The sequence below is a fragment of the Syzygium oleosum genome, unplaced genomic scaffold, assembly GCF_021117445.2.
Source record: "Syzygium oleosum isolate NSW1041296 unplaced genomic scaffold, Sole_v2.1 Sole_v2.41, whole genome shotgun sequence".
Classification (NCBI taxonomy): Eukaryota; Viridiplantae; Streptophyta; class Magnoliopsida; order Myrtales; family Myrtaceae; genus Syzygium; species Syzygium oleosum.
The window spans coordinates 2,406,345-2,432,644 of NW_026607525.1; the positions used below are offsets into that span (position 1 = coordinate 2,406,345).

The 26,300-nt window shown below is 42.5% G+C and overlaps 2 protein-coding genes across 3 annotated transcripts; both read left to right on the forward strand.

The window, feature by feature from the left end:
* The first annotated feature begins 2,115 nt into the window (after positions 1–2,115).
* Positions 2,116–12,260, forward strand: LOC115670999 (golgin candidate 1). 2 transcript variants are annotated; one of them, XM_030592421.2, is made up of 21 exons: positions 2,116–2,447; positions 3,642–3,716; positions 4,457–4,506; positions 4,597–5,232; positions 5,331–5,393; positions 6,052–6,129; positions 6,220–6,423; positions 7,512–7,568; positions 7,714–7,788; positions 7,865–7,936; positions 8,096–8,158; positions 8,267–8,365; positions 9,131–9,208; positions 9,389–9,457; positions 10,496–10,543; positions 10,625–10,720; positions 10,842–10,918; positions 11,063–11,108; positions 11,190–11,288; positions 11,376–11,420; positions 11,674–12,260. In XM_030592421.2, exons 1-21 carry the CDS (start codon positions 2,420–2,422, stop codon positions 11,743–11,745), a joined length of 2,130 nt encoding a protein of 709 aa, XP_030448281.2. In that variant the 5' UTR covers positions 2,116–2,419; the 3' UTR covers positions 11,746–12,260. The 2 variants fall into 2 exon arrangements, with proteins under 2 accessions (XP_030448281.2, XP_030448282.2); XM_030592422.2 differs by having other exon boundaries at positions 9,137–9,208.
* Positions 12,261–17,482: 5,222 nt separating this feature from the next.
* Positions 17,483–22,351, forward strand: LOC130136056 (NADP-dependent malic enzyme). Its single transcript, XM_056306066.1, has 19 exons — positions 17,483–17,746; positions 18,551–18,671; positions 18,782–18,856; positions 19,081–19,232; positions 19,317–19,422; positions 19,522–19,587; positions 19,776–19,871; positions 19,946–20,017; positions 20,108–20,191; positions 20,271–20,369; positions 20,628–20,675; positions 20,775–20,828; positions 20,921–21,019; positions 21,118–21,207; positions 21,354–21,431; positions 21,551–21,625; positions 21,732–21,822; positions 21,918–22,046; positions 22,130–22,351. Exons 1-19 carry the CDS (start codon positions 17,601–17,603, stop codon positions 22,216–22,218), a joined length of 1,770 nt encoding a protein of 589 aa, XP_056162041.1. The 5' UTR covers positions 17,483–17,600; the 3' UTR covers positions 22,219–22,351.
* The last annotated feature ends 3,949 nt before the right edge of the window (positions 22,352–26,300 follow it).

Below are 26,300 nucleotides of genomic sequence, written 5' to 3' on the forward strand. Positions count from 1 at the left end.
AGGTCGCCCGACCCGAGCGACGGCCGCCCGGTCAGCGATCGCCGAGCGCGGCCGCTCGGGGTCGGGCGACCGCCCAGTGCGGGCCGCCAGGTCCCGCGACCTCGAGCGACCGTCGCCGAGGTCGCGACCCAGCGGCCGCCGTCGGCCCGGGTCGCGACCAGGCGGCCGTCGGCCTGGGTCGCGCGACCAGCGGCCGTTACTGGGTCGCTGACCCAGGTGCCGTCGGTGGGTCGCACACCTCGGCGGCCGTCGCCTGGGGTCGCGCGACCCAGCGGCCGTCGGCTGGGGTCGCGCGACCCAGGCGGCCGTCGGCTGGGTCGCGCGACCCAGGCGGCCGTCGGCTGGGGTCGCGCGACCCAGCGGGCCAGTCGGCTGGGTCGCGCGACCCGAGCGCCGTCGGCCGAGGTCGCGCGACCTCGGGCCTCGTCGCCCGAGGTCGGCGTCCACTCGCCGGGGTCGCTCGGCTGACGGGCGACGGCCGCCGGCGCCGAGATCCGCTCGCCGGCGGCCGTAGCCCTTCGCCGGAGCCGTAGCCCTTCGCCGGAGGCCGCGAAGGGTATTTTGCCTTTTTAAAAAACCCCCTCAAAGCCCATTTGTAAAAAAAATTAACCAAACACCACTTGGGTCAAAATAGCTTTGCAAATGAGTTTTTACCAAACGCCATTTGCATTTTTCCTAAAGGGCTTCCACCCAAAGGCATTTGCATTCCCAAAGTAGCATTCCAAATGCTGTACCAAACGCACCCTAATTCAGTTTATATGCGAAAGATCACTTTTACCCTCTCTCTGGTGCTTTCCCTGTGACTAGTCCCAATACTCGTTCATCGTCCCAATGGCGTCTCTCTCTATCTCTATCTCTGAATTTATTGTTTGAAATACAAAACCCACCCCGACCCGACCCGACATGACCCGGCCCGATCGTGTAGCTTTATCTTGTTCATGTTTTGTCTCGGGTCGGGTCGAACACATATGTCCAATATTTGGATCGGGTCGGGTATCATGAAAACCCGACCCGACCCATTGACACCCTTACGGGTCATGGTAGACACACAAGCAAGGTGGAATGAGGTAATTTCTTGCGAATTTGGTCTTCTTATTAAAAGAAATTGGCCGTTTTAACAAGAAAAAATAGAGAAAAAAAATCAGTTGTCCAAAATTAAAAGAGCAAGGCTTTTTAACTGAGCTCTTTCTAGCCCAAATCGAAAATTTGTACTTCATAAATAGATGATTTAATTATAAGTATTTTTGTCCCTCAAGTAAACGTCGATGCATTTTTTGGATTGTTTGAAAAGTGGGAATATCGAGTATGAGTTTGTGGAGTATTTTTTGGCATTTGGAAATATATATATATATATATATATATATATATATATATATATATATATATATATATAATTTTAAAAGGACATTCGCTGAGTCTTGGTCAATATTCTACTAGTCCTTTACATTTTTTCAAAATACTGTGAATTCACCAAGAGAAAACCGATGAAGTGACCTAAATATTAGAACCATCTTATTTTTGTTTTTGTTTTTGTCCCTTTTTGATGGGAGAGAAATTGATGTTTTGAATTTAAAATTGATATTCTATAAATAGATTGTGTAAAAATTAAAATAATTAGCAGTACATATATTCATATAAGGACTTAAAACTTTTACAATTTATCTTAGTGGGCTTCTTTAATCCGATGTCTTTTATATTAATACATATATATATACATATATATATTAATAAGGATAAGTGTATTGCAAGTCTTACAACTAGACAAATTGGTCCAATATAGTCTTTTAAGACTCGATTACACTTTCGTGATAAGTTTTGGGACTTTTATACACTTATCCCTATATAGTATATATAAATATATATTTACGAAATTAAATTTCTTCCGATTTCTAATCATCATCCATGAAGGCCCAAACTGGCTAGGCCCATGGACTCGATGCCGACGCCTCAACCGCCAAGCCCACCAACACTAGCCGTAAACGCGGCTCACAGGATAACGGAATGGCGCCACGTTGCGCTCGCGCCACGTGGAACCGCCCCATTGGTCGCCACACCCTCGTTCGGTAGTCTCGACGGCACCGGATTCACCGAGGAGCTAGCCCCCTCCCTTTCTCTGCCATTTCGCTTGTGGCGCACCCCTCCAGTAACTCCCGGAGAAGAAAAACCAAATTTTTCGTGCGCAGAAGAAGAAGAAGAAGAAGAGCGCATGCGCGCAGAGAGCTTCAAATCCAAGCTGCCGCGAATTCGATTCGCTGCTGGGTTCGAATCCTCAAAGCTGCACCGGAGCACCGATCTTCAGCTGATCCGATTCCCGAGGTCCGTCCGTCGGAGGCGTCGATTCCGCATTCATGGAAGCTCCATTGCTCGATCGCTGAGGCGCGGCCCGCCCGCCGGCTGATCGGTGCGAGCCCCGCCGATAATGGCTTCCTGGCTCAAAGCAGCTGAAGGTGCGCATCGGGAATCTCTCTCTGTTGTGTTTTTTGATTCCGCCGTCGGATTCGTCGGTTCGCGTCCATTTTCCCGGCATCGCCGACGTTCGTGACGTCCGATCCGAGGCGCTTTTTTTTTTTTTAAGAGTCGCTCGCGCTTGGATCGAGCGTCGTTTTGGTGCTTTCGGTGTGCTTCGCGGGAGGTGGAGTCTGCTTTTGGTGCTCGGATTGTTCTCTGTTAGAAATTAGTTTTAAGATTGTTCCGTTTGATGATCCACATCGAAATGAGGCTGTCGATATATGTTTGGTTTGGTGGAAGCAGGTGGAGAGTTAGGATTGCCATGAGCTGTGTATTTCGAACTATTTGCGACGTGCTTCGGGGCATTGCCCTTGGATATGCTATTTGATATTGTCCTTACATTAGATTGTCATTCAGGATCGAACAAGACATTTGGAATGTTCCGGCATTAACTGGTAGTGTTCACCGGATCTTTCTTTCAAATTTTCTGACAGAAGAGGATTTTGACTGAAAGAGCTCCCAGCTTAACTTGTAATTTACCAATGAATTTACTGCTGGATGAGATAACATGAGTTTAGCACCTTTTGCGCTGCCCAAAAACATGAGTCGGTGATCCGCTTTTATGTCTTTCATCATCAGAATCTGAAATGTTTACACAAGGTTGCTTTTTTTTTTGACCTCTGTCATGAAATTTTTTGCTAAGTGTGTGACTTCTTGATTTCGAAGGTGCCTCATGATACTAGATGTCACAAGCCTTCCGACACAACAAAAATCTAATCAGAATTCAGAAAGGGGACGCTCATTATAGGCTTGCCAAAAGCTCTTTTTTTCTCACCTAGCTTCACAGTAGAATGTTTGTCACAAATCCTTAGTTGGAAGATCACCATTTACATTTATATCAAGTCATAGAGTCGCACTATCTAATTGTTCTATCCAGGCCTGTATTACAAATAAATGCCCAAGTTCTTTCCATGAAAGTAGACAGGACTTGTTGAAGAAATTGAATTAGGCTCCTTCTCACTATGTATGTGTTTAGAGAATTACCCAATTTGAACTTTTTCTTGCCACTTGCTGAAGGGTGGTAGAGAATCCAAATATAAAAGCATGATATGAAGCCTGACATTCTTTTGAGTGCTTTAAGCTTATTAATAATAACAATGGGATACCGAGAATTGTGAATTTTTTTTGTACAGATTTGTTTGAAGTTGTTGATCGAAGGGCAAAGCTCGTCGTGAATGAATTGGCAGAAGAGCAGAAGAATTCACCAGGTAGATATTACTCGTTTCATTGGATGTATTTTCATACTTCAATATTTAATGGCATGCTCTTAGATTTTAATCCTGTAGCTGTTAAAACGGTGATTGTGGTTGGATGACTGCTATTTGCTTAGAACACATGCATTTCAATTCCTGTGTCTGCAGCCAGCTTCCCTTCCCCATTGAATTAGTTCTTTGCCGGTCACTCATTTTGGTGATACTACAATTTATCAAGAGTTTTCATGAAAGATAAGCTTTAGTAGTTTGGGACTCCTGGTGGGTAGGATTGTCACAGCAGAGGTAGATATTGATTTTCTTTGGACAAAATTTTGAAGTTCAAAATTTCCCTAAATGCTAAGAGAGACCTTGAAGAGTAATGAAGCAAACTGATCACATTTGATATTTTTGAGGCTTTGAAGCTAAATTTCATGTTTGACTAGAATATTTCCTCTTAGTTACCACTCAAGTTGCTAAATTTGGACCGGTAAAGACCTTTCATAGGGATTTTTTCTTGCTGTATATCTGGGAAAACTGTTGTCTTCTACTATTCGAGACTATCACCATAAATTCTATTAGAACATTGAGTAAATACCAAAAGTTTAAGATGCTGCTAGTGTAGGTGATGAACCAGGGCCGGTGCTATAAAATAAGCACTCTCATGGGGTCGTAGTGTGAATCATGAAGGTCCTCTTTGCTACATGTTAAGTTCACGTCTCCAATTAATTATCTACTTTCCTTTTGAAAATCTGAAGCTTCTAATGGGCAAGGATCTCAAGCCAAGAGGACAAAGCAACGGACGAAGGTACTTTGCTCTCTGTCTCTGTTCCTAAAGAACTATCCTTCTATTCAGGAAAAACAACTTAGAGCACATTTTGGTGCATGCTCTTGGCAGGCTGTTAAGCGTCCTTCTACAACTGAATCTCCCAGAGAAATTGATACTGCAGAGGAGCATAGTACTATCCGAAGTCCACAGATAGATGCCAAACCTGACGGAGACACCTCCTCTGGTTTAGTTGAAAATGAGGGCATCCATTTGCATAGGTCACTTACTTCAACAGATGATGAACATTTTAATGACCTCAACAAAGATATACCTGTTGAAGGCAATGCAACGCCTCCAGAGAAGCAGGCAAATGACATGATCAACCATGATCTTCGTAATGATGAAGTTCCAGCAGCTGAACCAATTGTTGAGACTCCTGTGTCAAGTCTAAGCGGTGACGTCGTCAATAAAAATGCACCAGATGCTCGTGAGGAACGATCTGCCTCACCCCCGCTTACTAAAGTAGTTGAGGTTGCTGATGAAGATTTTTCGGTTGATAAACGGAAAAATATTGAAGTGGAAGCTATAAATGCTCCTACAAAAATTGAACAGGAAAGATCTCAATCTGCAATTAATGAAGTTCCCAGTAGCAATGGAGGCGAAATGAAAACTGCTGATGAAATTGTTGTATCTTCACCCAAGAGAGAGAAGGACACAGAGCACAAAGAGCAAGCTTCAATGAAATTACAGGAGCAGCTTGATGAGGCAAGCTAGTTGTAATTCAGCGAGCAGATTTTGCATAATTCCTTAAGTTCTTAATATTTGTGAGTTCTTGTTAAATAGTCCATTTGGTTGCTGTGCAGGCTCAAGGTCTTCTCAAAGCGGCAACTTCCAGTGGTCAGTCTAAAGAGGCCAGGTTAGCTAGGGTAAGTTCTAATCTTAGGATAGTCATCTTAGATTAGACATAGAATGTGGTTGTTATGATATTTCGCTTCTGGAAAGCATATAATTATGTAAGTTGTACTTGCAACTGATATTATTTTCCTTAAGGTTTTATCTACAAAAGAAGAAAGAGTATAGTTCTGATAACATATGACGTTTTTTCTGCAGGGTTGAAATTAGGTTTGTGGACATTTTCTTTTACTGATTTTTTTTGTCAGTTGGCATTCATTTGATGGAATTGTGGAAACTATCATAGACATTTTGCTAATGAGACAGACTTAATTACTGAATCTGTTTGCTTGTGCTGCTCCCAGTAGACCTAGTACAACTATATTATGTTTAACCTCTTAAGTGCACTGAAAAAAGAGGCTTTTGAAACTGTAAATGAGAGATCCTCACTAATTCTGATTACAGACCTCAATTATAATGCGACAGAGCTTTAAATTGAGACACAAGCCCTCTTTTCACTCAAGACCGTTCAAATGGATTTATTCAACAATAAAAACGAGATGGTCCCCAAGTAGCTTCTTGATACACAAGCCATCTTTTCAGTCAAGACTACTTTTTAAGGATTTATTCCACAATAAAATTACTGAGATGGTACCCAAGTTGTAACTTGACGATGCTTACTCAATTGTTCAGGTTTGTGCTGGACTTCAATCCCGTCTTCAGGAATACAAATCGGAAAACCAACAGCTCGAGGAACTTCTTACTTCGGAGGTAAACTTGAAGTTGCTATGGAGCAATTCTTCCTTTAGGTTGCAATGATGTTGAGCAACTAATGTGGATACTTAACTTTATGTCCAACAGAGAGAGCTCAGTAAATCATATGAGGTTCACATAAAGCAGCTCCAGCAAGATTTATCTGCAGCTAAGAATGAAGCCACAAGAGTAGAGTCAAGTATGGCCGAAGCCCTTACGGCAAAAAATTCTGAAATTGAAGCACTTCTCAAGTCAGTAGATTCCCTGAAGACACAACTTGCTTTATCTGAAGGAAATCTGGCTTCACTGCAGGTTCAAGACATCTTTAGCAATTACATACACATGAATTTTGCACAATGTGAAATGATCGGCTTGCAATCTCTCATTTTTTTGCAAAATTTTGGCAATCATCAATAAGGTTTAGTATGTGGTGAAGGAGTATTATGGGCCTGCTGTGGTCATTCTTTTTTTGCTGAAATGTTGTTTGGAGTGCAACATAGCTTTATATTTTTCTTTGCTGCTCCATGGTGTGGCTGCGATTATTTGCATTAAGTGCCTTGTGTTGATTGTGGTCCATCAGTTTGAATCTTAATCTTGGTTCACTGATGCATCAAGTCTTTTATACACTGGAGCATGGCTGACTAAGCAACTGCACTAATTATCTTTCAGTCATTCTCCTCTCTAAGAGGTAGGGATTTTTTGAATTCAAGGGGGAAAATCTTTATGATTTGATGTCAGAGGCAGTATTGTGAAGTCCTGTATCATAAATGCGACTTCCAGTGGGATATTGTAAATGATCTCGAGAAAAGATTGTGTGCAATTAGATTCTGAGATGATACTTTTTACAACGTCCTGTTGCTATTACAGTCCCTGAGGAGGAATATTGGAGAATTAGGTTAAGGCTGAGTGAGAATTTCTAGTAATTTCTTGGTAAAATTTACTTCAACAAATTTCTTTGGCTTTGAATAAACTTTCTCGACTCCACCAGATTTCCTTTTTTTCCTGCAATCATGTAAGGTTCCCTCTGGAAACATTCATGTTTCTCTTAAGAAATGCTGGGTTGATCTGTCTGCCTATAGATTTACATGAGTGCTTATAATACTTAACTTGAATGTAACTGGAGAGATCGTAAAATTTTAGTTAATCAGCTTCTACTTTTCATCTAATTATCTCTGTCAAGTCTAGTAGACTTTTCCTGACAACGTTATTATATTAAAGAGATTGCCTGAGCACAGACACACCAATCCTGCATGTTGATCCTCTACCTTACACTTGCATTAGATAGAATGCTTCTCTCCGAATATTTTGCCTTGGAATCTTCAGCTGTTCCCTATATGTCTTCTCCTGGACTTGTGAATATTATCTGAGACTTTAATTGTTTTTACTCTTTCTCTTACCAGGTGAATATGGACTCTATCATGAGAAATCGAGAATTGACTGAGACGAGGATGATGCAAGTAAGTTGGCCCTCTTGCTTCTCGCCTTTTCTACTTGGAACCGAAAAGTATAATTAGTCATGGGATGTCTTGTGCTGATTGAGAGCATGGGCGAGTTTTTATTGCTTTGATAATTTGATTCCTTGTGCATGCAATTCTTTTATAGGCCCTTCGTGAGGAGCTGGCTTCTGCAGAAAGGAGGGCAGAAGAAGAGCGTGCAGCACATAATGCTAGCAAAAGGGTTTGAACTGGATTTGTTTGCTTTCGTTCTGTCTCTCTTGTTCATTTGTTCAATGGCAGATAACTTTTGTTTATAGGCTGCCATGGAAAGGGAAGTAGAATTAGAACACAGAGCTGTTGAATCATCCACAGCACTTTCAAGAATCCAGGTAATGTGAGCACTCATATTTTTTCCCTTGTCTTGTATATTATCATCTGTGGTGCAATGCTTTGGCAATCTCTAAAATCCCCAGACTCTGGTTTTCTGCCTTGAAATGAGTGTAAAGCGGTGCTAACTTATTGCATGCCATATTTGCTTGATTATTCAGCGGACCATAGATGAGAGAACTGCAAGGATAGCCGAACTTGAGCAGCAAAAGGCACTTCTGGAGGTATGATTAATATTCAACCTGCTTGTTTTCTCTTTCATCATGGACACTTGGCTTGTGTGCGAGTTAAATGCAGCTTTAGCTAACAGTTTATCAGCTTGAATACATTAGGTTGAAAATTCGTCCTTAAATCAAGAATTGCACGATATGGAAGCCCGTATTCGACGTGAACAAAAGAAGTCTCCAGAAGAGACAAATAAACTGATTCAGGTACAAATGTGAGTCTGTGGTAGATTCTTTTGAATTATCTACTCTCTCATGCAAAGACATGTCCTTCGGAAAAATGCAGAACAGGGTCAATTAATGTGCAGTTGGAATGTCTCTTCTTCACTTTAGAAGATATGGTCAATGAGTAATTGCTTCTTGTTTATTAATCTAGGCTTGGCTTTGTCTACTTGCTTAATGCATAAGTTACATCCTGAGGTTTGCTCGTTACTCTATGCCATCAATAGTAGCTTCTCTTGCACATGCACATACAAACCTGGTTATTGCTGGACTTCATGAGGACAATCACTGATGGAACGACTTATTTTCTGTAAAATCCACTGCCTCCTTAAGGTGCACTATTGTGATAGTTTTGCCTATCCTTAAGGGTCCTTGCCTATCCTTTTAGAATGACCTGATCTTCGTTGTGCGATCTCCGGTATAGTTGGTGCTGATTGGAGGCGTATTTCAGAAGTCACTGTGAAAACATAAGTCTACCCAAGTTTTCATGAATAATTTTTGCTGCTAAGGAACATGAATTATCAATAGAGATTGGCTTTGCTATTTTTTCAATACATGCTGTAGACATGAATATATCTAGCCAATTATTCCATTGCAGTTTCTAAGACCATCATGCTTCTTTAAACTTCTGCTCCTGCCATTCTCACCTTGAATGTGGCTGGAGATGAAAATTGCTAGAATTTCTAATGCGTGTAGATTTTGCATGTTGTCATGACTCCAGTACATTCATGTAAACCCTAAATTATGAAGATGCAGGCGTGGCAGGAAGAAGTTGCATCTGCTCGTCAAGGCCAGAGAGATGCAGAGAACAAGGTTTCCACTATGGAGGCAGGTGTTCTTTGCCCTTGCTATTCTAATTGTAAAAGAGAACTGGAGAGACTCCCACTTTCGTTTTCACTGTAATTGGAATATCTAAGATAAATCTTAGAGCTTGGAACTGCAGTAAAATGTACTTGACCATTTTGCACGTGTTATTACTTGATACCATGGCTCCTGGTTTATTTATAGGCTGAATTGCAAAAGATGAAGGTTGAAATGGCTGCCATGAAGAGGGATGCTGAGCACTATTCTCGTCAGGTGACCTTTATTCTAATGTCTGTAGATAATGGTGGCATCCTTCTTCTCTTTTTCATACCTGTGAAATAGAGCTAAAGTTTCACTTAAAGCACTTTTGACGGGGAGGCTATTTGGGTCATGTAATACCTTCATGCAGTGTTCTGTTTCTTGGGTTGGAGACCAAACCATGAAAATTGTAGGAACTGCTAAGCTAACTCTATACATGGCTCATGCCAAGTGTCCGGTGACACTGACTTTATGAGTAGATTAGCATGGCCTTCCAAATTTCTACTTGTACCGCTTGCATGATCAAGTCTGATGTTTCAAGAGTCGGTTGGACAGTATCGTCCAGTGGCTCAGCGTAAGTATATATAGGTGTGGAAGAATGTTAAGATTCAATATCAAAGGAAAAGGTGAATCTATGGCCATATTGGTGAAGTTGTACCTTCTAATTGGCAGTAGGTTCGGGTTGAATGTGGTCTGACACCAAGCATTATATTTGATTCTCTTACTTGAACTGGCATAATTGTAAAAAATAACAATTACTTTGCGAATCTATCCTCAATGTGGTTGATATTGGAAGCAAATGGCAACAGTCCCTGGGATTGAAAGGGAAATTCATTAGACAGATGAGGTCTAAACCATCTCCTTTTCAAAATATGAAATTGATGTGACGTTTTATACATATAGTACTGCAGGTCTCGTTAGATGATAGGTCATACCTTCCTCTCAGTTGACAATAGTTCCACATGTAGTCTGCAGGTCATATTAGATGTTATACCTTCCTTTAATTGTCTCTTAGAACCATCATTCACTTCACCAAATCTTTCCCTAAAGTTATCATCCTGCTAAAGTTCCTTGACAATTTCCGGCTATCTTCTGGATGCTGATTGCTTAATGTTGCCGAGATAAGATGAAATAGCTATTAAAATTTTCCTTCACCAACTTTTCTTGTCTTTGCTTAATTTTTTGATTTTTCCTGAATGTTTTGTTCCATCTTATGTACATAATTTTTGCTGTTGGTGAATAGTTTTTTCTTTGTCTGCTTCTTTCTTGCAGGAGCATATGGAGCTTGAGAAGCGGTATCGTGAGCTCACTGATCTATTGGTAATCTAAACTCTTAGTTTCAAATTGTCTGGTTACCACATACAACTCACATATATGATGACTTGTTCATTGTTATAACAGTATTACAAGCAAACACAACTAGAAGCCATGGCTAGTGAAAAGGCTGCAGCAGAATTTCAATTGGAAAAGGAACTGAAGCGTACTCAAGAAGCACAGGTAGGATATAATGGTTTGTTTCCTTTAATTGATGACAATTACCTGTACTTGGAATCTTCGTAGAACCTATAACATCATTTTGTTTTTTTTTTTTTCGCTTTTGAACTGTTTGACTGACCAGGCAGAAGCAGAAAGAAATAGGGTCTCGCGCAGAGCTTCATCGTCATGGGAAGAGGACTCTGAAATGAAAGCACTGGAGTATGTTGATTCGTCATGTCTTTCTTATGAAGTTGGCAATATGATTCTGGTCATTGTTAGAGAGAGAGAGAGAGAGCCTTACAAAGTGTTAGTCCACTTGGGAACAAGTTTAATTTGACTTGCTCTTAATACTTTAATCTGCAGGCCTCTTCCCTTGTATCACCGTCATATGGTTGGGGCAAGCATACAAGTGATTCCTCTCACTTTCATCCAGCTTTCTTCTTTTTTTGTTTTATTTTTGTTTTGAATTGCGTTAACATGTCCAATGCAGTTGCAAAAGGCAGCTAAATTGTTAGATTCCGGCGCTGCTAGGGCAACTAGATTTCTTTGGAGATATCCAACAGCTCGGTTGCTCCTACTTTTTTACCTGGTAACTAGTTGACTCTAGTACATGGATTCATGATGGGGACAGTTTTGTCGAATAGTTATTCTCATGATAGCTGTTGAAATTTTGCAGGTATTTGTACATCTCTTCTTGATGTATCTTCTGCATCACCTTCAGGTACTACTATGTGGCCATTTCTAATAAGCATGTAGCATTTTTGATTAACTGATTGGATCAGATATTTTCCTGACTCTTTAATCTTCTAATTTAGATGATCAGATGAATGATGAGATAAGAGTTCTGAGTGAGAAACCATGCTAGATTGATCTTAGAATGAGGATGTAGATAAACAAGCCACATCAACTTCCGCATATACTTGATCTGCCCAATCCTGCAACTTTATTGCTTGTTTATTTTGCCTTTTTAACAGGAACAAGTGGACAAATTTTCTGCCAGTGAAGTCGCAGAGTCTATGGGACTTGCCACTCCCACATTACCGTGATTGTCTGGACTTGTCAGCGCAAAAGCTCATGTAGGAAAGGTCCTTAAGCTCGATCTGTCTGCTTTACCCTATACATACTCAGAGTGGCTTGAAAGAAGGCATATATATATAAGAAATAGTCCACCTAGACTCCAGACAACAAGTCAGGTGATCAAGAAGCCCTATTGGAGGAAGCCCTTCACACTCTAACGTAATCATTGGTCCAGCATTCTTTGAAGTCATAGTCATATTCCTTGAAATGCAAATATCGTTTTTTCGGTTGCTCCAGAAATATGAAGCATTTACATTGTTCTGAACTGAACAGGGCCAGGTCCCTAATTCCAGTCATCAAGTTTTTTTTTTGCTAACCCCTTATTTTACTTTGAACTTATTAACGGGTCATGATTCATCTTTGTTTAATCTGCTCTATGTGACTTGACAGTGATATAATGTGTACATATAAGGCAGTTCAAAGATTTTCTTGAGGATGTAGATGAACTTGCTTGTTGAATGGGATGCAAACCTCAAATTGCTAATTTTGACCCATCATCATCATCATATCCTTGGATAAATGTCGCTTCCACTGACTGCATATCTTGTAAGGACAGATGGGTTCCCAATCAATCAGATTTTTAGTTTTGTCCGGCTTCTGCTCTGTTTTTTGGTTGCTGCTGGTGGGCTGGAATGATTTTTTTATGAGTGCTGATGCAAGTGATAATCTCGGCTTTGAACTCGTTTTTGAGCATGCGATCTCTTGAGCTGTGGAAAGGACTGAAGGAGGATCTCAGTTACAGGACTCTGGTAACTTCTTCAGAGGGTTATCGACGTCATCAAATCATGCATTTTATTTATATACAATGTCCGTGTGGATCTAGTCAGTGAAAATGTCTGCTGATAATGGGAATAGAAGTTGGTAAACTATTGTTGGCAATCAAGCGTGCCAAATTTCTCATGATGCTTGGTGATGATTTTCTTAGTTTCCACAAAATGCGGACGATTACCTCGAATATTAGAAACATTGTTGCCATACATCTTGTGTCGACTGAACCACAGGTTCAGTGGCTTCTTTGTAAATGCGGGCCAGCCGATCCCGCCCATTTTCTCAGGGTGGCTCGTTTTGCCCTACGGTGGCAAATGCTACCCGGTTCAAGCACCTTTCTTTTCCTTTCTTTCCTTAATTCAATTAAAGATCCAGATTTCTCCTTAAAAAGATTAATGACATTAGATGACGTGGTCGGATTTGCTGTGAAGTTGTATATGTAGGCTGCCGACGTGTCTTTAAAAGGCGATGCCAAGTCACCCCACTAGGGCTGAGTTGCTTCCTGGTCATCTCTCTCTAGATCTTTAAAAGTTTAGGTGCCGCAGATGACACCTAAACTTTGTTGGTCACAAAATCCCCTTTGTAGCAACCGTTGCAAATTGAGCGCCAGCACCTCTGGCAAATAGGCCATCCCCATCAGAAGGTCCGGCCACCACCATCAGCGTCGGGTGCCACCACCACTAGCCCGAAAAAAAGCACCACCTCAGCAAGCAAAGCCACAGTAGTATCATTGGTAGATTAGGTTTATACTAAAAGGCATAATTGTCATTGTATTGTTTTAGCCCTAAACCCTATGTATATATATTGTAAATTGTTTCATCAATGAAAAAAACGTTTGCCCAAACTCTACATGGTATCAGAGTAGTGATCCTTGAAGCTCGTCTCTCACGTCCCTTAAGCAATATCTGGTCCTCCTCTGATTCAGTTATGATTCGATCAAATTGATTCGCCGGCGTGGTTTGATTTCTCGGTGTCGTCGATGCTTCTGTTTGGCGGTCTGGTTTTGCTTTCTCGTCGAAATTCTCGAGACCTTGTTTGCCAGTGTTGATCTCTAGCTCCCGTCCTTCTACGCGCCATCGCCCTTGCCCCTCACTAGTCACCATGCCCGCTGTTGGCTCGTCCATCATCGCGCATCCACCTCGCTTGCCGCGAACCTATCTGCGATTTGCTGCGTCCTCGCTAAGTCGCCATCATTGCTGCCTTGGTCCTGACGTTCCTCCTCACCGGTCGCCGCAAGTCACCATGGTAGACAATTCTTAAACCTCTTCAGCCATCGCTCCTGCACATGAGCAGCCGAACAACCCTTATTTTATACATCCTTCTGATAACCCTGGATCTAATCTCGTGAGCATGGTCCTTACGGGTGATAATTACAACAATTGATCTCGTGCCATGGAGATTGCCGTTTCTGCCAAGAACAAGATGGTGTTTGTTATTAGAGAAATTAAAAAAACTAGCCGCAGTTGATCTTGCCTATGCATCATGGATTCGTGTTAACAATTTGATTCTATCATGGATTCTTAATTCCATCCATCCAGATTTGGTGCCAATGGTTCTCTACATAGAGTCGGTTGCGGATGTTTGGGCCGATCTCCGCGAACGTTTTTCGCCATTGAATGGTCCTAGGGTTTTTCATCTTGAGCAAAAGATATGCACCCTTGCTCAACATGACGATTTCGTGACCAAGTATTACAACAACTTGCTAGGATGAATTGAATAATTTGGATCCGTTAATGCAATGCTCTTGTTCAGCTCATTCTATCATCACCAAACAACAAGAGAATCGGCGATTATTTCAATTTCTCATCCGAGGTACGCTAATGTTATTAGTCAGATTTTACTAATGGATTCGTTACCTAGTGTTGCACATGCATATGCACTTATGAGTCGCACCGCCATATCCAATTGGATTGCCCACCGTCCAACTAGACTAGCACTTTGCTTAGCACTCATGGCAACCATACTCCACAGCCATACGTGGATTCTTCATCCCACGGACCGCCCGACTCTCTTAGCGCTCCCGCTTCGTCCGCCAACCTAGCTAAACGAACAAACACGTCTCGCGGTCGGGAAAGATGTGCCCACTGTGGCATCCCGGGACATATGGGTAATGGAATTACCGGGGTCTGTTCGGTTGTGGTATGTTTGATTGTTTGACGGAAAGGACAATCTTGTTCATAGAAAATGACATCCACGTGCCGCACCATCATCCACTGAACCCGAAGTTGTGCCTTGGCCATCTTGGCCACGCCGTCCACCCAGATATCTTCGAAACTACCATTGCTCTATTGTGGCCTTCGATCAATCCTCTTCGGACTCTAAGGTAACTGAATTAGGTACTTTTTACCCCTTATCCAACTATTTATCGTACTCGCGTTTTTCACCCACTCACCGCGTTTTTTTAGCCTCCATATCCTTAAAGTAGGAACCTGAAACTTATGACGGTGCGTGTCAATCTCCCAAGTGGCGAAAGGCGATGTCTTTTGAGATTCAGGCCCTTGAACAGATTGACACTTGGGAAATTGTTCCTTTTTCTCCCGACAAACAACCCATTGGATGTAAATGGGTTTACCGAATCAAATATAATTCTGACGGCACCATTGAGCGCTACAAAGCTTGTCTCGTTGCAAAGGGTTACACTCAAACATAGGGGATTGATTATCATGACACCTTTGTATTTGTTGCTAAAATGGTAATCGTTCGCACTTTATTAGCTCTTGCTTCGATTCGTCATTGGCCTCTCTACCAATTAGATGTGAATAACGCTTTTTTGCATGGTGATCTTGACGAAGAGGTCTACATGAGGTTTCCATCGGGTTTTCATACTAAGGGGGAGAATTTAGTCTGTCGGCTTAAGAAATCACTCTATGGCCTTAAATAGGCATTGAGGCAATGGTTTGCTAAATTCTCTTCTGCACTGCTTGATGTTGATTTTCAACAGTCCAAGGCGGACTATTCACTTTTTACATTGGTCCGTGGCACTCTCTTGACCATTGTCCTTGTTTATGTTGATGATTCGGTTATCACGGGTGATGATGAAGTTATGATTCAACTTCTCAAGCGATTCCTTGACACACAATTTCGCATTAAGGACTTGGGTACTCTCAAATACTTCTTGGGCATTGAAGTTTCTCATTCCAAGTCCGGAATTTTCTTGTCACAAAGGAAATACACTCTTGATATTTTGTCTGATGTTGGACTTCTTGGAGGACGTCCTCTTGATACTCCGATGGAACCCAATATACAATTTTTGGATTCCTCCCAAACTCTCAAGGATCCAGGTTCATATCGACGACTTATTGGTATATTATTATATCTTACAGTAACTCGTCCAGATTTACTTTTTGCAGTGCAACATCTTAGTCAATTTATGCACTCTTCTAATGAAGACCATTGGAATGCCGCACTTCGCATTGTGTGGTATCTCAAGCATGATCCCGGCATTGGTTTGTTTTTCCCATCCGATTATACTCTCCAACTTAATGTTTATACAGATTCTGATTGGGCATCTTGTTCTACATCTCGACGATCTGTTTTTGGCTACTGCATGTTTCTTGGTTCTTGTCCCATCTCATGGCGTTCCACGAAACAAACCACTGTTGCCCGTTCCTTAGCAGAAGCTGAATACCGTGCTATAGCGTCTGCCGCTTGCGAAATCACATGGCTTCGCATGCTTCTCTCGGATCTCCACGTCAACACTATCACTGTTGATCTTTTTTGTGATAATAAAGCGGCCATCTACATTGCCACTAATCCCGTCTTCCATGAACGCACCAAACACATTGAGATTGTCTGTCACTTCGTTCTTGAAAAAAATTCAAGATGGCACTTTGCACACTCTTCATATTCCCGGTCACTCCCAATTCGCGGACTTGTTCACGAAACCGGTCAAATGTGATTTATTTTGTACTTTTAAGAACAAGTTGTTGACATGTTTACATTCACCAACTTGGGGAGAGTGTTGATATATTAGGTTTATACTAAAAGGCATAATTGTCATTGTATTGTTTCAGCCCTAAACTCTATGTATATATATTGTAAATTGTTTCATCAATGGAAAAAACGTTTGCCCAAACTCTACAAGTGTAACACCACACTGGTGCTTGCCATCAAACTTAGCTGTCGTCATCACCGATTTCAAGCACCACCACGCCACCACACAAGACCACCACTCCACCACTCTGTCCGTCTATCTCTAAAATATTTGGCACGCCTCGGCCGATTCGTCAATCTCAACCATTTAAAATTCGGGGTAAGGTTGAATAAACCATAGCTAAAATTGAACTTTCGTCCGCGACCGTGCACCCTTTACGATGATGTCGTGACAGTAACTGCGGTGCGCGTCTCGTGCCAAAAGAAACAAAAAAAAAGTGAAATGAAGAGAGATCCCCGCGAAAGTAGCCAAGACAGGGAAGATCGTGCTTTCCCACCGGGGAACGAGAACCGTCCGTACTGACAAAGGTGATGACACGTGTCCACCTTCTTCCTTCCCTTCCTTCTGTCTCTCTCAATCTCTCGAACAGTTTTCCTTTTAGTCCGCCGCGATGATCTCCATCGAAATCACCATCAGCTCACCCCCACCCCCACCACCACCACCTCCTCCACTTCACTTTTAACGAGAAATCCTCAATCCTTATCTCTCTCGAAACAGTTCCCAAATGGCCACGGCTCGAACCTCCGATCCGACAGCGACAGCGACGGCGACAGCGTGTAAGGATATTTTTAGTAAACAGCATATCCCCGTTTCTTGACTTTTGTCCGATTCGGACTTTTTCGCACCGCATCATCATCCGTCGTCATCGGCGTCGCTACTGGATTGGTCGAGAGAGAGCGCGCGCGCGCGCCCCAAGGCCACGCGTCCGAAGCACACTCGTCGCTGACAGACTGGCGATCTAGTTAAAAAGCTGGGAGCGAGAATCTCGGCCTCCGTCGTGGCTTCTCTGGCTTTCTCTCCTTAGTTCGAAGCACACTCGTCGTTTGACCTTCGAGCTTCGAAGAAGTAAGGAGGAGGAGGAGCAGCAGCAGGAGGCGGCGGAGAGAGGCTTTCGCGGCGGAGATGGAGAGCGCGACGAAGGGCGCGAGGGACGGAGCGAGCGTGCTGGACACCAAGGCCGCCGTCGGAGGCGGCGTCGAGGACGCGTACGGCGAGGATCGCGCCACCGAGGACCAGCTCGTCACTCCCTGGACCTTATCCGTCGCCAGGTCAGCTCCTCCTCGACACCGATGATGACGATGATGATGATCTTCGACCTGTTTGGATTCTGTAAGCTTTGGCTGTAGCGTCTGGCTTTAGATTTGCATGAGCTTCGGTTTCTGTTGCTCAGTTTCAGGAGTTCGATTTGATCGGTCTTTTCAGCTGCGTGTTCTGCTTTTGGTTTGATCTTGTTATTCGATAGTTCCGATCCAAAGCCACGCCGGCACTGGTCCGACACAGTCGCTCCGTCAAGTCAACGTAGCATCTCCGATTACGTTGACGCCGGACATGGACGTCCTGAGTTTTAGGTGGTGTAGTCATTCCTGAGATATCGATGCAATCCTAGGACATGGACATGGTCGGTCGATATGCAATTGACTAAGACGATTTCAGGGCCGGATCCTTTTCCCCGTAGATCGTAAGGATCTTCGCGTGGAGTCGTCTGTGTTCCCTCTCTCTGCATGTGCGTATCGTCATTACGTAGATATATCTAATGTAGAAGTTTATTTTTGCCTATGAGTACACAAGCATATACACAAAATAAGTACTGTGCAGTTCTTCATGTTATTGTTGTATACGAATGCGACAGTTTACCTTGTGTCAAACAAAGATAATTCATCACAAAGTGTTGATTTGTTACCTCCAATATCATGACGATTGCCATGGTCAGAGCAAAATATCTGAAGATGGATGGTTACAGCTTTTATACGGAAAATCAACCGTTCAAGATTATAAGATTTCTGATCGCTTCCCTTGTTTACCCTCCACAATTTCCCGATCTGACTGCTGCTTTCTGTGGACATCTGATGCAGTGGGTACTCTTTATTGAGAGATCCTCGCCATAACAAGGGGCTCGCTTTCACTGAGAAAGAGAGAGATGCCCACTACTTGTGTGGCCTGTTGCCTCCTACTGTTGTGTCTCAGCAAGTTCAGGTTGGATAAGTGCAGTATCCTGAGTCTCCATCCTATTTCTGCACGCCTGAACTCCATGATTTTGTATAATTGGTCTGACTATTCTGTTTGTCATGAATTTGTAATAATAGGAGAAGAAACTGATGAAAAATCTTCGGCAATATCAAGTTCCATTGCAGAAGTATATGGCCCTGATGGACCTGGAGGTATAAGTTTTGCAAACAATCATATTTGTTGTCGGGATCTACAGTTGTTCATTTGGTTCATTGTAGCAAAGTCAAAGTGATGTGTTGAGTTTACTTCAATCATCTTAAGGAAGAAATATGACAACAAATGACGAATTGTGCTCGTAGAAGATCAAGACAAGAATGATTTTCTTGCCTATATATATATTTTTTGGCTTTCAAATGCATCTGTTCATTATCTACAGGAGAGAAATGAACGGCTTTTCTACAAGCTTCTTATTGATAATGTCGAGGAGTTGCTTCCAATTGTCTATACTCCAACCGTCGGTGAGGCTTGCCAAAAATATGGAAGTATCTTCCGGCGACCTCAGGGTTTATTTATAAGCTTAAAAGAGAAGTATGCACTGTTTCTTTGAGCTGTGACTTTCCCCAAGTAAATGTAACCATGTCAACCTATGAAATCTTGTTGGCTTTTTTCCAGGGGTAAAATTTTGGAAGTGTTGAAGAACTGGCCAGAGCGGAGTATCCAAGTGATAGTCGTGACTGATGGAGAGAGGATCTTAGGACTTGGTGATCTCGGATGCCAGGTGATTTTAAGCTCTTTTAGTTTTAAGGGACATGAAGATGTAGACATTACATTGTATGTGTGACAAGCTGTGGTACCTGACAAAATAGTACTTTTCTAGGGTATGGGCATCCCTGTTGGGAAATTATCGCTGTACACAGCTCTTGGAGGAGTTCGTCCTTCAGCAGTAAGTAATTTTAAATGGTGTATTCTTGCTGACGTTTGTTATTTTCTTCCAAATTGCATTTCCAAAAGTTCTTTTAAAATCAGAACATTGCCACATTCTACAAATTGAAGGTTTGGAATGAGGCATCTGTTTGTAGCTACAGATGCATGCATTATAAGACTCTGATCTTATTTTTACTTGTTTTCTAGTGCTTGCCGATAACAATAGATGTGGGAACAAACAATGAGCAGTTGTTACAGAATGAGTTTTACATTGGCCTCAGACAGAAAAGAGCCACTGGACAGGTTCCTTTACTTCTCATTTTTGTTAATCCTGTTATGTATTCCACTTAATTGATGTAGGTTTTGCAAATTTGCAGGAATATGCTGATTTTCTTAATGAGTTTATGAGTGCTGTCAAGCAGAACTATGGAGAAAAAGTCCTTGTGCAGGTCAGGCGTTCACATTCTCAAGCCCATGGATTTCTCAGAGCTGTTTCATATTTTATTCGGTGCAGATTCATTGTTTCCTGAAATCTGCAGTTTGAGGATTTTGCAAACCACAATGCCTTTGAACTGCTTACAAAATATCGCGCAACTCATCTCGTCTTCAATGATGATATACAGGTATCTTTTTTAAGTACTCTCAATGGCGGCATGCAGATGTATTCCTCAGCACTTAGCTGTTTCCTTATTTTTTTGGCAGGGAACGGCAGCTGTTGTTCTCGCAGGAGTTGTTGCTGCACTGAAATTACTAGGCGGCACCCTGGCAGATCACACTTTCTTGTTCCTCGGTGCTGGGGAGGCGAGTTAATTTTCATTTGCCACTTCCTCTTTCTTAGCATCGTATCAGGAGATGGACCCAAACTTGCATTTTCATTTTGACATGGAGTATCTTATTGAAACATGATGAATTTCCTTGCTTATTATGCTCTTTCTTGTCTCCCTCTTTTCATCTTTAGGTAAAGTTTAGGCTTCATTTTGATTATGCGCCTGGGATGTTCATATTGGCTGTTCTTAACATTGCTTCTTTGCTTAACTCAAAAGTGGTTGGCCAATGCAGGCTGGAACGGGCATAGCTGAGCTTATAGCTCTTGAGATGTCAAAGCAGGTAATTGACTGATGGATTTGTGCAGACTAGTGTTCTCCTAATTGTGCAAAGTTGGACTTTACTTTTTCCCTTTTAGTAGCTTTTATTGATACATTGTAGGTGAAAGCTCCTGTGGAGGAGACTCGTAAGAAGATCTGGCTGGTCGACTCTAAGGTAGCATTCAGTTTGATATGACTTGGCTGTTTGATGGTGAAGTTCGGAATGAAAACAACTTTGACATCAATCTTGATGAAATGTTCTTGCAGGGGTTGATTGTTGGTTCTAGGAAAGAATCGCTTCAACACTTTAAGAAGCCATGGGCTCATGAACACGAACCTGTCAAGGATCTCTTAGGTGCTGTCAAGGTGTGTTAAATTAATCCGCATCCCGTTTCTAAACGTCCATGGATTTTGATGCTTTCTTACGCAAGCCACTAACTATGCATACTTAATTACTTCCTCAGGCAATCAAGCCGACAATTCTGATTGGATCCTCTGGAGTAGGAAAGACATTTACGAAGGAGGTCATTGAGACACTGTGCTCCTTTAACGAGGTAAACTTTTTTCTTTTTTCGCTTTCAATCGCAGGTAAGTTTTATGTCCAAAGAACATCCGTCAGTAGATTTGACGTGGCATGCTGACCTTGAGTTTGGCGTGTACAATAACAACTCTCACATCTCTGCAATGTAATTTGATCCAGAAACCTCTTATCTTGGCTTTATCCAACCCAACATCGCAATCTGAGTGTACTGCTGAAGAAGCTTATACCTGGAGTAAGGTACTTTGGCATTTCGAATATCTATCCTCCACGACTTGATGAAGCTGTCCGCTCCAGATAAGCGGTTATGTATTCCCAATTCTACCACATTCCTACTTAACGCTGTTCTGGAGTTGTAGGGTCGTGCGATGTTTGCCAGTGGAAGTCCTTTCGATCCAGTGGAGTTGGAGGGCAAAGTCTTTGTTCCTGGCCAGGTTATCCTCGTCTTCTATAGTGGCTTTCACAAGTTTTACTTTTCGGCATGTCAAGCCAAATAGTCAGTTATCCGAGACTTAGATCTGGTTACATCTGTCAATTTAGGCCAACAATGCTTACATTTTCCCTGGATTTGGTCTCGGTGTGGTCATGTGTGGGGCGATTCGAGTCCATGATGAAATGCTTCTGGCAGCCTGTAAGTGCATTGTCGCTGCGTAATTATAAGTGCAAGTTACCTGCCATGGTAGCACATTCTCTAGCTCAACCCCTCACTGTCTGTCTACAATACAGCGGAAGCGTTGGCCGGGCAAGTGACGCAGGAGAACTTTGAGAAGGGACTGATTTACCCGCCGTTCTCCAATATTAGGAAAATCTCCGCCAACATAGCTGCGAAAGTCGCTGCCAAGGCATATGAACTCGGTGAGCCTTGCATGTTCACCTTCTACTTCCTCTCTAGATGCGCGATTCGACATGCTATCTTGCTTACTGTTCTCGTTCGACAGGCTTGGCATCGCATCTTCCTCGCCCCGAGAATCTCGTCAAGTATGCCGAGAGCTGCATGTACAGCCCAGTGTACCGAAACTATCGCTAGAGTAAATTGGACGTCTGCTACCGGTATGTAGTTACGTGAGCCTCGTTCTCGAAGTGCTTGTAACAATAAATCTGTCACGAGCTAGCTATTCACCCCACTTTCGTTATGCTAAGTCTTGTGGAGTTTTTTTGTATATCCAGGTTATAAATGCCTTATGTTATCATGGACACCGCATCTTTCTAAGTACGAGTGCTTCCGTTTTGGAGCAGTTCTGTTCATCCATCTCAAAGGTTTTCCCTTCGCCCCTCCCCCTGTCCCGGGGTTCGAACCCCGTCATTGCGCTTCCAAGGGAAGTTCTTTGTTGAACGCCTGTTCCTAGTCAAACAACCTGACAAGCGTTGACTCTATATTCGACTTGGGCCTGAACATTATTTTTCTGTAGTTTGCGCTCAGACCGTGACGAAATTCGTGGGCGGGACTCTTGCTTCTCTCAACTCGATCGACTTTGACTTAGGTGTTCAAGAAACTCTACCTAAATTAATCCTTCTCCGAGTTGCGGTGAACTCCTGGAGTCTGAATAGAACCGTCTCTGAATGGTACTGCTTCTTTATCGGCAATGTCGAGATCTCTACAAGCAAAAGCCACGAGTCGTATTTTGCATTGTCAAAAACAAAGGGCGAAAATTACCTGGCTATGGCATGCGTAAATTGCCTTGGTTTGGTTGTGTTGACACCAAAATAAGAATCGGCATAGACGCTGAGTCGGCTTCAATGCCGAATCTGATGTAGAATGGAAATCAATCATCTTCCGAAATACGTTTGGATAAGATTCGGAAACATGCTGGGAAGCAAGCGTGAATGGCATCATATCCCGAATTCGGTAGTTGATGAATATCGGTATGTTTACCGAAACATGGAAAGTCATAGTTCGGAAATATAAAGAGCGTTGGAACGTTTATGCCTCGGGACGTTGACTCTTTCCGAAATTCGGGAAGTTTACACTTCGGGAATATACCGAAATTATAGAGAATCGGTAAAGATGAATCACAGCCCAGCCACGAAAATCACGATAGCAGGAAGTTATGAGCAAAAGGCGGAAATAGTGAGCACGAGCATATTGTGGGGAGTTACTTGTCCAAATTTGAAGTCGTCCCAGCGGTTGAGATCAAGTTTTGGAGGACAATAAAACTGGAAAAACGTGGTTAGAAAAGGCAGTTATTGGAAGAGTCAAAATTCAAAGTTTGAAAACATATAAGTAACTGACAAGCAGTTGCAGGATATGAAGAGATACAAATATTCAGAAGAAAGAAGGAAGGGAAATCACCAACAACAATGCAAAAACACTCAAGACTATCTGCACTTTAGTTTCTTCCGTACCTTTACTTCCTGCATTTACAGCTTTCTGCAATAGTAGTTAGCCTTCAAGTTCTTTACAGCTTTCATAGGAGTATTGTAACTTAGCTTGGAACTCTGCTAATCTCAGATCCATTTTCAATCCATTCGAATTATATCCGTTCCATATAACCTTGTGCCCACTTTGTTTCCTTCTTTGCCACAACTCTCCTAGAAATCAAGCCACATAACCTATCTTAATAAAAATCGAAAATCAAAGTTTCGGTGAAAGATATTCCTCGTCTCAAAACGAGCGAACATCTTTTTGGTACGCCTGGTGGGACCCGGGTGGTAAGATTTGGAGAAATGGTGAGAACTAGGCAATCTGAAGGAATACCGGTCGGTAACGTCAACAATCCAGTTGATGAAGCACATTCTGAACACTCTGCGGCTAATCAAGTAGAGGAGAATGTAACTGAAGAACAAGCCCGCGCGTTGGCACCAGATAACACCTTGGTAGCCACGATGAAAAGGATGTTTGAGGAACAGCAGAACGACCTTACCAATCATATAGTGCGACATGTGACTGATGTGATAAAGCCCATGGTGATCAATGCTATAAATGAGGTAATATCGCGTCCCGGTTCATCTTCTCAAGTTCCATCCTTTTATGCAAATCTTCTTGGGACAACATCGTTCCCACCAACATCGGGACCTCCTTATGTTGGATATAATGGTAATGGGGGATCAAATTCTCAACCTCCTGTTAAAATTATACCAAGGCCAGAGAATCCTACCCCTATAAACCTTATGAATGGTGTTAGTGCTTATAATTTCCCTCAAAATGCCCCAAATGATGTTAATTTGGTTAATCCCATGGTCACAAATGCACCACCAGTGCTGAACGTGCCTCCACCAATAAATATGCCTAATGCTGACCATATCAGACCACCTGCGCCTCAACCATATCCTCATATGATAGAAAATCATCTTTATAGGCCACCACTACCCGTTAATTTCAACATGGAGCAGCAGGGGGTGAATAGACCTCAGCAGTTTGATCCTATGGGTCAAGATCCTTGATTAGGCCAGCAGAATTTAAGACCATGGAACTCAGATAGAGTGGTAGAATTGGTAATGCAACAATTGGGAGCAGAGAGGGGATTGCCAAGGCCAGTATATAGGAAGCCACATCCCGATTGGGTTGATAACATACCATATCTAAGGGGTTTCAAGATGCCAGACTTTGCTTTATTTATAGGAGAGGAGGATCAGTCAACTGTGGAGCATGTGGGTCGATTCTTGGCACAATATGGAGAAGCTGGAACTAATGAGTATTTAAGGTTAAGGTTGTTCCCATTGTCTTTGTCAAAATCAGCATTCACTCGGTATACAAATTTGCCTGCGAATTCTATTCAAACATGGGTCGAGATGGAAAGGTAGTTTCATTCTCAATTTTACCGAACGGTATCAGAGGTAACAGTAGCCGATTTGGCCAGGATGTATCAATATAGTACCGAGACAGTAGATCAGTTTATTGCACGTTTCAAGAAATCTAGGAACCGATGTTTAACATCACTCACTGAGAAGGAGTTTACAGATTTGGCTTTTAACGGCTTGAGGTTTAACCTTAAGGAAAGATTTGAAGGACAAGCCTTTGACGATCTCTTTCAGTTAAACGCTCAGGTTTCCAAGTACGAACACTTGTTGAAGGAGAAAGATAAGAAGCCGAATAAGGACAATCGGCAGATAGTGGCATTTGCTGAAAGCACCGAACATGCTGGTACAGCCGAAGAGAAGAATAAAATAGCCGTAGCAACTATGGTGCTTGAAAAACCGTATGTATGCACAGCACTTAAACCGGCCAGGGTGAGAGATGTATCCAAGTTCAAGGCTAAGGAGACAAATAACTACTCCTTTGATATCTACATGTTAGATGAAATATTTGACCTGCTGTTGAAAGATGGAATGATCAAATTATCTGAAGGACAAGTAATCCCGTCAAAGGAAGAAATAACATATAAGAGATATTGCAAATGGCATCACTCTACAACTCATGATACGGTGAATTGCATTGTGTTTAGGAAGACTATCCAAGAGGCGATTCACCAAGGCAAGATTAAATTTTCCGAAGACAAAGGCAAGGCCCCAATAGAAGTAGACACAGACCCTTTCCTGAACATGATCAGCATGGTTAATATACGAGAGACGACAGACGATGACAACAAACAATTTTGCACTCGTTGTCACCAAGAGCTGACTCGGCAAGATCGGGAGTTTCCCAGGTTCCAATACATGAGAGGAACGAGGGGGAGATACAGATCGGGATCGTTTGTCCGCAGGATAGGTAGACCACAGGTAAAATTTGAGATTGTAGCTACCGAAAACTCTTCGGTACAAGCAAGAGAGGAGAAAATTCACCCAAGACAGACAGCACAAGCGCTTGAAAGAAAAGATGTTGGTCATAGGTGTGAGAGGAAGGAATACCACCTCGATTCATCTCAACTAGCCCCTCCAATTCGGGAATTGGTTACGCAAGTTCATGAGGAAAATGAAACATTACCAAAGCCTGCAAAGAAAAAGAGTTTATGGCAGCGATATAAGGAAGGTGATCCCAAAGTCGGATTACTTAGAGAACCTAGTGGGAAATTTGAATATGTGGTCTATTATGGAGATACGGATGATTATCCACCTCCATCATTGCCTGTCGAGCCGACTGGCTGGGGAGATGAATTTGATGATCCACCACCATCAATTTCTCAAGAAATCCACAAAAGAAAAACAGTTAAGGTGCCGTATGACCCTCCCGAA